Raw genomic sequence first — 13,288 nt, 5'->3', positions numbered from 1 at the left:
TAGAAGTTCACAGGGCAGCCTTGTTTCAGCAATGTCCCAAAGATAATGCAATTAACCTTAGAAGTAAAACAGAACCCCTCCCTTCTCCACCTAATCAGCAGAAAACAATGGCTGAATACTGGTAAGACAGAAATATAGGCTCTATACCACCTAAAACACAGTATTTTAAACAAAAATGCAGGTTCTATCAGTGCTACTCTAAAACACAGGATTTATAACAGGATTTTCCCTACTTTAGTCACCCTGAGCCACAGGCACCAGAAATATAGGCTCTATACCACCTAAAACACAGTATTTTAAACAAAACTGCAGGTTCTATCAGTGCTACCCTAAAACACAGGATTTATAACAGGATTTTCCCTACTTTAGTCACCCTGAGCCACAGGCACCAGAAATATAGGCTCTATACCACCTAAAACACAGTATTTTAAACAAAACTGCAGGAAGAGGAAATGAGATTTAACAGAGGAAAGAGAAGGATTTTTTTGTGCTTTTTTTAAATATTTTTTTAGTAAGAAACAGGGAGGAGAAGAGAAATTAAGCAGATATAATGCTGAAAACCAGTGAAAAGCTGAAATATGAAATGCTGAAATATGAAAATCTGAGTAACTTAGCTTTTAGAAGTTCACAGGGCAGCCTTGTTTCAGCAATGTCCCAAAGATAATGCAATTAACCTTAGAAGTAAAACAGAACCCCTCCCTTCTCCACCTAATCAGCAGAAAACAATGGCTGAATACTGGTAAGACAGAAATATAGGCTCTATACCACCTAAAACACAGTATTTTAAACAAAACTGCAGGTTCTATCAGTGCTACCCTAAAACACAGGATTTATAACAGGATTTTCCCTACTTTAGTCACCCTGAGCCACAGGCACCAGAAATATAGGCTCTATACCACCTAAAACACAGTATTTTAAACAAAACTGCAGGTTCTATCAGTGCTACTCTAAAACACAGGATTTATAACAGGATTTTCCCTACTTTAGTCACCCTGAGCCACAGGCACCAGAAATATAGGCTCTATACCACCTAAAACACAGTATTTTAAACAAAACTGCAGGTTCTATCAGTGCTACCCTAAAACACAGGATTTATAACAGGATTTTCCCTACTTTAGTCACCCTGAGCCACAGGCACCAGAAATATAGGCTCTATACCACCTAAAACACAGTATTTTAAACAAAACTGCAGGAAGAGGAAATGAGATTTAACAGAGGAAAGAGAAGGATTTTTTTGTGCTTTTTTTTTATATTTTTTTAGTAAGAAACAGGGAGGAGAAGAGAAATTAAGCAGATATAATGCTGAAAACCAGTGAAAAGCTGAAATATGAAATGCTGAAATATGAAATTCTGAGTAACTTAGCTTTTAGAAGTTCACAGGGCAGCCTTGTTTCAGCAATGTCCCAAAGATAATGCAATTAACCTTAGAAGTAAAACAGAACCCCTCCCTTCTCCACCTAATCAGCAGAAAACAATGGCTGAATACTGGTAAGACAGAAATATAGGCTCTATACCACCTAAAACACAGTATTTTAAACAAAACTGCAGGTTCTATCAGTGCTACCCTAAAACACAGGATTTATAACAGGATTTTCCCTACTTTAGTCACCCTGAGCCACAGGCACCAGAAATATAGGCTCTATACCACCTAAAACACAGTATTTTAAACAAAACTGCAGGAAGAGGAAATGAGATTTAACAGAGGAAAGAGAAGGATTTTTTTGTGCTTTTTTTTTATATTTTTTTAGTAAGAAACAGGGAGGAGAAGAGAAATTAAGCAGATATAATGCTGAAAAGCTGAAATATGAAATGCTGAAATATGAAATTCTGAGTAACTTAGCTTTTAGAAGTTCACAGGGCAGCCTTGTTTCAGCAATGTCCCAAAGATAATGCAATTAACCTTAGAAGTAAAACAGAACCCCTCCCTTCTCCACCTAATCAGCAGAAAACAATGGCTGAATACTGGTAAGACAGAAATATAGGCTCTATACCACCTAAAACACAGTATTTTAAACAAAAATGCAGGTTCTATCAGTGCTACTCTAAAACACAGGATTTATAACAGGATTTTCCCTACTTTAGTCACCCTGAGCCACAGGCACCAGAAATATAGGCTCTATACCACCTAAAACACAGTATTTTAAACAAAACTGCAGGTTCTATCAGTGCTACCCTAAAACACAGGATTTATAACAGGATTTTCCCTACTTTAGTCACCCTGAGCCACAGGCACCAGAAATATAGGCTCTATACCACCTAAAACACAGTATTTTAAACAAAACTGCAGGAAGAGGAAATGAGATTTAACAGAGGAAAGAGAAGGATTTTTTTGTGCTTTTTTTAATATTTTTTTAGTAAGAAACAGGGAGGAGAAGAGAAATTAAGCAGATATAATGCTGAAAACCAGTGAAAAGCTGAAATATGAAATGCTGAAATATGAAAATCTGAGTAACTTAGCTTTTAGAAGTTCACAGGGCAGCCTTGTTTCAGCAATGTCCCAGTCTGCCTTAGGAGGCCTGCGTTCCGTCATCAGCTCATCTCCCTCTCCCCGTCCCTTACAACTTTCTTTTTTGCTTCCCTAAGCTGTGAATTTCGACTTTTTTTAACGGAACTGGTGGGAGCGCATTCTCTCATTATACAAAGGCTGTCACCGCTCAGGGAAGGGAGCACAGACTGTACAGTCAACGGCAGCGCACACACATACAGACACCTATACACACCTCTCACACTGATGAAAGCTACTGGTAAAAAAAGAAAAATAACCCACTGGTTCACCTCCAAACCTCCTCCCTCACTCTCCAGGCTCCTACCCTAGCTGCTGGCCGTCTGCCCCAGGACTTCTCCATTCCGTGGGTTGTAAATGAAGTGCTTCTAGTCGGCGCGGTTCTGTCAAAGGTTTTTTGCTCTCCTCTTTGGCCATGGTGGGCTCGCTAGTGTTGGCGCTCTTCCCGGCATGGCCGGAATTTTCATTGGCTCAGCTAGGGCACAATGAACCGATTGCAAATGACCTCAGAGTTCTAAGGTCATTTGTGATTGGCCTGTTGTGCTTCAGCTGAACCAATGAAAAAAACCCCTCAGCAATAGGCGGTCTGGAACCGGCCAAAAAAGCAGAGAGATTTGTGAGCTCCTGTAATGAGAACCCTGTCCCGTCAACTAGATTTTGAAGGGTAGTTGCGGTTTCACTATTAACAAGTGTCGTTCCAGACTGTCTGTCTGAAATTCACAGCTGGGCGCTCACTTAAATTAGCCAGGCGGAGCGCCCGGCTAAAAGTCGCTAGGGAGAACACTGCATAAAGTCTGGCCAGTAACGCCATCATGTTCCAAGTTAGTGGAGTTCCCATTGATGCCCTCCTAAGCCCAATCCTACACCAAATCACCATATATAGGATACAAACTGTAAGAGTCTGTCCAATACCACCTTAGTTCTTTAATTTATACCATTGATTTTCTAATTAGAAATCCTCTTTATCCCACGCTTTTTTGAGTTCCATCACCGTTTTCCTCTCCACCACCTCCCTCGGGAGGGCATTCCAGGCATCCACCACCCTCTCTGTGAAAATTAATTACCTAACATTACTCCTAAGTCTTCCTCCCTGCAACCTCAAGTTATATATACTCTGTTCCATTTCTACCTCAGTTTCTTAAATAAGTTCATAACAGCATTGAGAAAAATGCTTACGTACCACCATGGTAGTGTTTTCATGGTAGTTAGATATCTGTGCTTTTGTAATGGCCATTTCTACATCCACGAGCCAGAACAAATTTGTTTTCTGAAGTATAAAATTAAAATCTGTGCTGATTGAGAAGCATCCTTTAATTAGGATAAATTAAATGGGTGATCTTAATTTGGCAAAGGTTAAGTAAATATGCTATCCTGTTCAATATTTCTTATTCTTAAATAATGCTTATTTGTCCTCAAAGGTAAATAATTAAGCCATTGTGGAAGAACTTTTGAACTTGGTATATCCTATAGTGGCCAAGAGCCTCAGTAATTCAGTCTGATAATTTAGCTTACTGGCTCCATACTGTTTGCACACAATAGCCAAATAAGGGGATCATTAAACTCCCTGTCTAGGTGTATCCAGATTGCATTTGTCTCTAACCATGGCTCTTTATTGACTTGTCGAGCTGTGGGCTTGCATTTCAGACCAAGCACCTCCCGACCCTTTCTATTTATTTCACTGTTTTGTAGTGGGGAAACAGGTAAAGAAATCCTTCTTCAGGTTCTTCCTCTTGCACGTTTTTATGAATAAGACCAGTGTTTGCAACAGTTAGGGCACCATGACACAAATCCGCCAAGAGAAGTAATGCAAGGAGCAGGAGGTTATTGTGGGACCTACCTAGGGGCAGTCTTGGTTACTCTGAGAGAGATTGATCTTTCAGCAGAGAACTTCTTAACGGACTTAAGTAAGAAAGGGAAAACTTAATAGGACAGATGGAATAGTGTGGAAGAGGGAAAGCCTGTGACGGAATGAAACCATGCAGAATTGGCAGTGAATGTGCAAGGGTGATCGTGATTCTTCAGTTTAATTATAAATTGTTGAGAGGGGTGTGATTTGTGGTTTTTCTGTCTTAGTTAAATCAATTATATTATCTCGTCTTGATTACTGTAACGCTATCTACATCGTCATTACAAAAAATTTGTCTTCATAGATTACAATTAATTCAGAATACCACTGCAAAGCTGATCTTTGGAAAACGTAAATTTGACCATGTGACCCCTTTGCTTCAGAGTCTTCATTGGCTCCCGGTTTATTTTAGAACTCAATTTAAATGCGCTCGTATTTCTTTTAAAATTCTATATGGTATCTTTAATCCTCTTATTCCTTTATTTTGGAACGTTTACTGATTCTCCTTTGCAAGAGTTATCCAACAATTTAAACTATCCCTTCCTTCTAAAAAAGGGATTAAAGGAGTCAAGATCTTCAGTCAATCTTTGGTCTTTAAATTCTCTCAACTCTGGAACGATCTCCCCCTTTTTTTTTTTTAAGGAGTTCCAGTTCGTTTCAATTTTTCATTAAATCTTTAAAAACTACTCTATTTGCCAAACTTTATGAAAATTAATTCTTTTGAAATTTTGCTATTATCTTTTATTTATCATTTGTAAATCATTCCCTATTTATTTAATCGCTGTAAACTGAGTCGAGCCTTCTCAGAATGATGACTCGGTAGACAAAGTTAAGCTTTAGTTTTAGTTTATTGGCTTGAAAGTTAATTGAAGGGGGCACAAAACTGAAGGTTCATTAATGTATTTTCTACCCTTGCACCAGTCCTCTCAGCAGAAACATTTAACTAAATGTTTATTAGAAAATAAATGCTCAAGGCTCTGAAAATTCTCCTCAACCCCATATCTCTATCCACCTTATTAATTTAGTCAACTGATTGAATGATGAGCGTTTGGGATTCCAAAACAAATAGCAGAATAGCTAATATAAATTATTAGAGGTCCTGGTGAAAATGCGCATGACTGAGACTGTCTGGCTTGTTATAATCAGGGACCTGGGAGACTCTCTGATAATGCCAACTACCTACTTGAGTAAAGGTTAATGAAGCTAAGGGGGGACAGGTTCAGGACTAATGTCAGGAAGTTCTGCTTCACTCAGAGAGTGGTTGACACCTGGAATGCTCTCCCAGAGGAGATTATTGCGGAATCTACCGTCCTAGGCTTCAAGAGCAAACTAGATGCATATCTCCTTAAGAGAGGCATATAAGGATATGGTGGAATATAAATTACGCCAGGTGTACACCTGGCAGGGCCTCCGCGTGTGCGGATCGCCGGACTTGATGGACCGAAGGTCTGATCCGGAGAAGGCAGTTCTTATGTTCTTATGTTCTTATGTTCTTAAATTTCAGTTTTGGTTACAGTGCCAAAACTGGCCCCAAATTCTTTTTTCTGCCTGGTTTTGTTTTTGGCTGAAAGGTTATTTTACTTTTCAGTCATGTTTTTAGTTTTGGCCAAAAATGGCTGTGTGTTTTCAGTGGAAGCTGAAATTTGTGCTTTGTCCTTTTTCTCTCCCTTCCCCTTCCCGAGTGCTTTCTCATCCTAACCCTGGGCTTATCTTACAATTCCTGGTGGTAGTGGTGTAGTTGTGGCAGGAGTGATCCTCAGTTACTCTTTCCCATTCTGGCTTTGCTCTCAAAATGGCTGCCATGTCTAGAACATTTCTCCTAGCCTGACTAGACCATCAGGGAATGTAAGGTGATCTGGGGGAGGGCTACTTTGCAAGTAATGCAGTTATGATCTTTTACAATAACTCATATGCTAAAGTGTGCCAAATTAATGCTTTTGATACAAAATTTTAACATAGAAATTAGCCTCTCTGTGGAGTTATGACATCAGCTGAAACTCCAAGTGTGGTACAAACAAAGTTGAGGGGGGGGGTGTGGAAGAGAGAAATATGGGACTCTCCACCTCCACCTCCCACCATCTGGATCCCTATAGAACCAACTCTGGAAAAATGGAGCTGCCAAGCTCAACCAGCAGGTCTGTTAACCCGTCCTTGGGATTAACAGCGTGAACAAAGCTCAGTCTTGAGGGGCTGGATGCCATGGACTGCACCCTGGGGAGCCATGCCAACAATAACTTAAGGGAACCTGCTGCACCAGTCCAACCTACACCGTCTGCTGGAGGGAGAGAAATGCTGAAGTGTTGCAGGCTGCACCACTGTCTATAAAGGTGAAGTCACTGAGACTGTTCAAACTCTCTACCTCCTATCTGCTTTTAGGGGAGCATAACCCATCAGTATGGACTGGTCTAGCAGGAATCAAGGAAAGAACATTATCAGGTAAGAACAAATTTTAACACAGCTTTGTTACAATGGAATTTGAGTAAGCTATGTGCTGATATTTTCCCGAATCTTTGTGTACAGTCAGCTCATGAGCAAAATTTATTTTAACATAAGGCGCCAATGGTAATGTACAAAATTATATGCAAAACGCAAACTAAAACTGTGTACAAACAAAGCCTAGCACATTTCATTACATCAGTCCCAAATGTTCAGTGTTTGAATTGTAGCCCTTTTTTTTTTAATTGTCTTTATTAGCAATTGCAAAGGGAACATACAACCAGGATCAAAACAAGCATAAAAAACATAGCCAGCAGAGAAAACAGCACACGCTTCGCTGTCTGTTATACCAGGGGGAGGGGCTAAGTTTGCGTATCTTCTACCCCTGCGGCGTGCGTGGCGGTGGTGGTGGCGTCAGCAGGGGAAAACTCCGGCAGCTTCCCTTTTGTTATAATTGTAGCCCTTCTGATAAGTTATTTTACTCCATTTGATAGGACGATAAGCTAAACCTTAATTCCAGAAGCATATAAATTCCATGTTAGTAACTTTGTGGTAGTGCATAGAATTTTATAAATTGTGCAGTAGATTTGTTAGCAATACATTAGTTCAATTTTGAAGCTTTCTTATGTATTTATTTGATTCGTTTTCTATCCTGTTCTCTGCAATGAGCTTAGAATGGTTTGCAATTTGCCATACTTGCAATACATTTTGTTCATCCTAATTCAACGTATATACAGAGATTTAATTCCAATAAGCAAGGGATTAGGTGAAAAGGTAAGTTTTTATTGCTTTACTAAAGTTCCGGAGTCCTTCAAGGGATCTGATCTGCAGCAGCCAATAAAGCAAAGACGACGCTAGGAATTATTAAAAAAGGGATGGTCCATGGTGCGACCTCCCTAGAGTATTGCGTTCAATTCTGGTCGCCTTATCTCAAGAAAGATATAGTGGAACTAGAAAAGGTTCAAAGAAGAGCGATCAAGATGATAAAGGAGATGGAACTCCTCTCGTATGAGGAAAGAGTAAAAAGATTAGGACTCTTCAGCTTGGAAAAAAGACGGCTGAGGAGAGATGATTGAAGTCTACAAAATCCTGAGTGGAGTAGACCAGGTACAAGTGGATTGATGTTTTTTACGCCATCATAAATTACAGAGACTAGGAGACACTCAATGAAGTTACAAAGTAATATTTTTAAAACTAATAGGAGAAAATATTTTTCCACTCAGATAGTTAAGCTCTGGAACGCGTTGCCAGAGAATGTGGTAAAAGCAGTTGGAGAAGACAAGATCAAGGTAGTGGCTATACCGGTGTGGGGGTAGTGGAGCATAGCTGGAGGTCAAATGAGGAGGTTTACTATTACTATTTATCATTTCTGTAGCACTACCAGGCATATGCAGTGCTGTACACCAAAACATGGAAGAGACAGTCCCTGCTCAAAAGAGCTTACAGTATTTATTTTGACTATTTACTTTGACTGTGGAATTTTAAGGAAGGTGGATTACTGTCAGTGGTGAGAGTGGATATTATAGAAAAGATCTAGGTCACAGTAGAATTCTTGGTCTTCACTCCCACCAACAAATCAGGTTTTCAGGATGTCCCCAATGAATATGCATGAGGTTAAGGCAAGAAACTTAGAGGCATATGTGTGAGAGGTTTCATCAATGTGAATGTTAAAATTCCTAAGAAGGAGGGGGGAGGGAGACAACGAATCAAGAAAGCCAGAAAGCAGGAGTCAAATTGGATGAGAAAGGAGGAAGGGGGAGGTAGAGGAGGGGACGGTCTGAAAATAGTCTGCCCACGATATGAACTTCCACAGGGTACGTGTTTTTTACCCACATTTTTAATGGAGGTGTGCCCAGGGCAGTGGTCAGTCAGGCAAAAACAGCATGTGGACTGTTGGAAAAGACATTTCTACAGAAATGAATGCATGCCCCTCAACCGGGAGAAGGAGAGAAGATTTTTCCTTTAGTTGATTTCAAAATGAAAGTTCAAGCTTAATTTAAAAACTGCAACTTTGCAGCTGTGCAGGTAGTTTGAAAATTGTTCTCTTAGGGCAGAATTTACCAAAAAACATTACCTTAATATTGTGCATCGACCCACATTAATTTCAAGGTTGTTGTTTTTTTTTAACCACAGCTCCTGTTTTATGCAGTGGACCTATTTTGGTTGAGATCAAACTGATATATATAAATAAATTAGCAATATATTTTATTTAGACATCAACTTGCAAAGTGCTTTTGTTTTAATTTCCTCTTTGGTTCTGTGGCACCAGCCTCTCTCTTTGTTTTCTGTCTGTTAATAAAGAAACATTGCAAGGAATTTGGATTTTTACTTAAAATGTATTTTTATTTGATAATTTCCAGAGTGGTTTTGAATTGTATATATAAAGTGTTTTTATGTGGAGGGGGGATCCAAGATGGCGACGGAGTGAGTCGCGTCTACAAACTGCTCCTGCACTTTACTGGCAAATTACATTTCCATCAAAAAGTTTTACCTTTTACTATGCCTAAGCGCAGGGGCAAACAGAGGGGAGACATGATCGAAACATTTAAGTACCTCACGGGACGTGTTGAAGTGGAAGATATTTTCTTTCTCAAGGGACCCTTGGCCACAAGAGGGCACCCGCTCAAACTCAGGGGCGGAAATTTTCATGGCGACACCAGAAAGTATTTCTTCACAGAGAGAGTGGTTGATCATTGCAACAAGCTTCCAGTGTAGGTGATCGAGGCAGACAGCGTGCCAGACTTTAAGAATAAATGGGATACCCATGTGGGATCCCTACGAGGGTCAAGATAAGGAAATTGGGTCATTAGGGCATAGACAGGGGGTGGGTAAGCAGAGTGGGCAGACTTGATAGGCTGTAGCCCTTTTCTGCCGTCATCTTCTATGTTTCTATGCTTCCAGCCTCCTCTGCTACTTCGGTGTTGCGGCAGGTGGCAATAACAGTGTACGCCATCCCGGTTAGAGTGGGCTTATCCGCAGACCGAGGTGGGCAGGCCTCAATCTTAGAAGATGAGGTGTCGCTTAGCCCATTGGAGCCTGGAGTTCCTCCGCGTCCTGGGAGGATGTCGGGGACGCCGGAGCTGATGTCTCCGTCGGCGTTTTAGATCTCACCCCTGACCCCCGATGTGATACATAGCTTGTCAACTTCTCTACAGCTGACATCAGAGGACGGAGGAATTGAAACCTGCATTGAAGCAGGGAAGGAGGAGGTGGAACCCATTGGGGTAGTTCCTGGAATATCTTTTCCTGCTCCTTTAACAAGACCTGAGGTGATTGACATGGAAACGATTTGGAGTGGTTTGGAATCTCTACGTAAGGTATTCTCTCAATTTGTTACCTCAGTACAGAATACTAACAGTCAATTTAAAACTTTTGAAAAGAAATTTCAAACACAGTCCGATAGAATGGACAATTTAGAAAAATCAATGGCAGAAGTGAAGGTTTCCATTAATTCACAAATGAAGGAAAAGTGTTTGCTTACTAGGAAAATGGAAAATTTGGAAAATGCAAATAGAAGTTTGAACCTTAGACTTTTAAATTTTCCTGTTTCCAAATTTCAAACATCAAGAGATTTATTTCATTCCTTCTTAAAATTAGTACTGAAATTTCCTGAAAATAACATGCTATATTATTTGAATTTTCCTAAAGAAGATAGAGGCAAAAGAACCGTACCAGGAGATTTGGACCTCACTGGTATGTTGGAAACATCTCAACAAGAAGAAATAGTCACTAGAGCAACTTTATTGGTAACCTTCGTTTTTCTACAAGACAAGGAGGCAATTCTTTGCCTATTCTATAAGACTGATAATGTGGAATTTCGTGGTTCAAAATCTCAATATTTCCTGATATTTCGAAATGGATGCAAGCCAGACGGGAAGAAATTCCTGGCTTATCGTCAGTTAACCTTGAGTATGGGAGCAACTTTTCAGTTACATTTTCCTTGTAAATGCTGCCATTACCTATCAAAGTATTAGATATATATTTTATGAACCTGATCAGTTGAACTTTTTTCTTGAGGCTAAGGCAGCTGGAAGAACTTCAGCGCAGATACTTAATTGAATCCAACTACACTCTGTAATGTGATTAGGTATCTATGAATTATTCCTGAAAACCAACTTCCCTTGGAGGTGATGGATTCTCTCTCCCTAGACTGTGGACTCTGAAATTAGTCACTAATGTAGAATTATTTTATAATTTGTTTTTTTTTGTGTTTCTTATTTCAATTGTTTATTTCCACTAAATTGTTTAACAATTTGTAAAAGAATATAAATAAATAAAGTGTTTTTATTTATTTGTTGCAAGTCGCTTATGGGCTAAAATGGTAGAGTTTTGGTAGTGAGTAACGGTCATCTTTACTTAGGCACTTCTCCCACCTCACAAACGCCACCCAAAAACGAGCACACTTTCGAGAGAGCATTTGGGGTGCATACCTAGCTGAGTAAAGGAGAGGCTGACCTAAAGAGGAGCATGACTCGGAAGGAATGTTTGGGATGTGTTATGTACTTAGAGACTTAAGTAAGTTTACCTTTTATTGTATCGTATCTTTTAAATGGTTTTATTATAACTCATCTGAAGGTTTAACGATAAGGTGAGCAAAAATACTGTAATGTATTAATACAATGAAGGGAACAGAAGAGAGATTTCAGAATAAGACCATAAGAACCCAAGGAAACTCAGCCTCTGACATCAAATAAGAACCGGAAGGCTCCTCCAGTTTACCGTTTCATTGTGTATCTTTTTTGGCCTTCTCTTTAGCAATGTTTTAGGTAAGGCTGTCATCATGTTAATGTGTTTTGTGCTGCTATCAGAGTAGATCATGTCTTTCATTTTCTGTGTGCATGATTCAGAAAGAAACTCGTATCTTAGAATCTAAAATCCCTTTATCTTATGAAGCAGTTATTTGTGGAACTGTGTTGCATATCAGGGATCCGTTAGATAAATATAAAGGTCGACTGTTCCTAATTATGACAGGTACTGGAAAAATTGGGACCATCTTAACTTTACATTCTGGTGGGCAAATTTATGCTTGATATACAGATATGAAAAAATGATTGCAGAATCTTTAGGGAATATAAAAATTTTCAAGCTAATATGGGGTCCATTGACGTCTTTTGTTGATCTATTGTAGATTTGATTTTTATGGATATATTATGTGCACATCCAGGGGGAGGGAGGGAGGGTAGATTTATTTTTAAATGATTCTCTGAATTCTTGTAAAATTAACGTATGGGTTTCTTTATTAGTGCTTATTATCTCTTATGGATATGAAATGTATATCATAATGAGCTTTTTGAAGATTTGATTATTAAATTAAAAATTTATAATAGTTATGGGATAGGGTGGGGGGAGGGATATAGATTGATTTGTTTCTTGAAAGAGTATTAAGTGATGTCTTAAATATAAAATGTATTTAATTTGTATTGCACTTATTGAAAATATTGAAAATGAATAAAGAATTAAAAAAGAAAGAAAAGCTCAGGCCTTTTTTTTAGTGTGAAAATATACATACTGAACAGCTTTCTGACTCTCTCTCTCGGTTTTAACCGGCAGCGTCATCAGCAAAGTGGTGCCAACGGCAGAGGTTAAACCATCGACACCTGCTCCACCGTCGCTGCCTTCCTTGGCTTCTGCGCCAGTGCTGGTGACTCCCCCTCTTCCTCTGCCTCCACCTCCTGTCTCAGCTTCTCCTCTTCCTCCTCAAGTAATTGCAGCTCTTGCCGCAGCGCCGCCACAGTCCCCCATCATGCCTTCAGCAGGAGGTTCCAAAGGACCAGTCAGGAGCGTGGTAACGGAAACCGTCAGTACATATGTGGTATGTAGTATCACCCTGCACATTCTCTGTGGGACTGAATGCCAAGAAAAGTGAAACGTAACAACTTAAAATTGCAATCAGTGGGCAAAGCAGTACCAGTCATTCCAAATTTATTTGTGACATGATTGTGTGATCTTTGCAGTTGTGACGCAGACCAAAACCCTTTTTTCAATGAATTCCCATTTACTGTGTAAACCATTTCCCGATTCCTTATTCCTGTGCAGGAAAAATCCAGCTACAGTGAACTCCTCCCATGGTGCAGAGAAACTAATCTGGATAGGGCATGTCATGTTCATAGAATACCTCCTTCATAACTGGTTCATATAGTTGCTAATTTACAGCTATGTATAAAGAGCCAGATAGAATATTAGTGCAAGTCTGGGTTCCTTTCGACACTGCAAAATGAGATGTTCTTGTCTTATGTTGGAGTGAAAGCTGTGTCTTCAGTATACGAATGCCCTCGCATAGGCAGGGGCAGTTTTTGTGGCCAATAGAAGAGGAATTCACTGTACTTATGTGCACACTAGATTTGAACAGCATTTTGTTTGAAAATGTCAAAGTATCTCCTGTCCTTCTGAACTATCGCTGTCTTGGTTGCTGCTCTGGAGAACCTTCTCTTTGGTTTGGGCAGAGAGGATTGCCCCTATGATGTCTCCTTTATGGAGAGGAGATAAGTCTTCAGTATACAGTG

General features: G+C 39.7%; 1 protein-coding gene across 1 annotated transcript in view; it reads left to right on the top strand.

Annotated features, from left to right (window-relative positions):
• Window positions 1-13,288, top strand: part of TAF3 (TATA-box binding protein associated factor 3) — a 178,874-nt gene that overhangs the window by 150,836 nt on the left and 14,750 nt on the right. Inside the window, exon 5 of the mRNA XM_033959039.1 lies at window positions 12,336-12,597. Within this exon, the coding sequence (XP_033814930.1) occupies window positions 12,336-12,597 (262 nt within the window). The remainder of the gene's footprint in view (window positions 1-12,335; window positions 12,598-13,288) is intronic.

The sequence above is a fragment of the Geotrypetes seraphini genome, chromosome 9, assembly GCF_902459505.1.
Source record: "Geotrypetes seraphini chromosome 9, aGeoSer1.1, whole genome shotgun sequence".
NCBI classification, from domain to species: Eukaryota; Metazoa; Chordata; class Amphibia; order Gymnophiona; family Dermophiidae; genus Geotrypetes; species Geotrypetes seraphini.
This window is presented reverse-complemented; position numbering and strand designations above follow the sequence as displayed.